At 62.3% G+C, this 870-nt stretch overlaps 1 protein-coding gene across 2 annotated transcripts in view; it reads right to left on the minus strand.

Annotated features, from left to right (window-relative positions):
- Positions 1–856, minus strand: part of STK19 (serine/threonine kinase 19) — a 2,931-nt gene extending 2,075 nt beyond the window's left edge. The window contains exons 1-2 of one of the 2 annotated variants that reach the window (XM_031557631.1): positions 671–856; positions 26–153 (exon numbers count right to left, since the gene is read on the minus strand). In XM_031557631.1, coding sequence (XP_031413491.1) covers positions 26–51 — 26 coding nt within the window. In that variant the 5' untranslated portion in view covers positions 52–153; positions 671–856. Of the gene's footprint in view, positions 1–25; positions 154–670 lie in introns of those variants that run through there. The other variant, XM_031557632.1, reaches the window with a different exon arrangement.
- Between the last annotated feature and the right edge of the window lie 14 nt (positions 857–870).

Here is an 870-nt window from a genome sequence, read left to right on the forward strand (position 1 = left end):
TGACCCCCCCCATTTCCCCCCTCACGTGACATCGCAGTCCTTGAGCCCCATCTCTTCCAGCTGCCCCCTCTCAAAGCTGAGCAGCGGCCGCACCCCATCCAGGAAGCGCCGCACCAATGGGGCGCTGGGGGACCCCTCCACCGCCCGCAGCACCTGGGTCAGAGGTCAGGGGTCAAGGGTCAAGAGTCAGGGTTGGGTGGGAGGAGAGCTCAGCATCAGAAGTAGGAGAGTCAGTGCAATGAGGTAGGGGAAGAAATTGGGGTCAAAGGTCAGAGGGTGGGACCAAGCAGTGGGGTCAGAGGTCAGGGTGAAAGGTCAGGGTGAGAGCAGAGGTGGGGTCAGGGGTCAAGGGGAGGGGACAAAGGTTATGGGTATGGATTGAGGGCCAAGGAAGTTGGCAGGGTCTGTGAGATGGGGGACCGAGAGCTGGGTCAAGGTTGGTGGGGAAGGTCAAGGGAAAGGTCAGAGGTCAGGGAAAGGTCAGAGGTCATGTGGGTGGGACTGAGGGTCAGCACCACAGGTTGGGGGGCAAAGGACAGAGGTCAGCACTGGAGCCTCAGGTCACACGGGTGGAACGAAGGGTCAGCGCCAATGATCAGCAGTGGGGTCAGAGCCAAGAGCCATGGTCGGGCTCAGAGGTCAGGGCCAGGCTCAGAGGTCACGGCCTCACCGTCTCCCGGTACTCCTCAGCTCCCACCACGGCCACGGTGTCAGGGCCCAACCCCAGGTGCAGCAGCCGGATGCGGCCCTCGGCCTGCAATCGGTTCTACGAGGAGCAGAGGGGATGAATTGGGGGAACGGAGCCTCCGTCGCACCGTGATGACGTCACCGTCCCTCCACCCATCAAATGCCAGTCCGTAGATTTTGGGG

The sequence above is a fragment of the Meleagris gallopavo genome, unplaced genomic scaffold, assembly GCF_000146605.3.
Source record: "Meleagris gallopavo isolate NT-WF06-2002-E0010 breed Aviagen turkey brand Nicholas breeding stock unplaced genomic scaffold, Turkey_5.1 ChrUn_random_7180001882685, whole genome shotgun sequence".
NCBI classification, from domain to species: domain Eukaryota; kingdom Metazoa; phylum Chordata; class Aves; order Galliformes; family Phasianidae; genus Meleagris; species Meleagris gallopavo.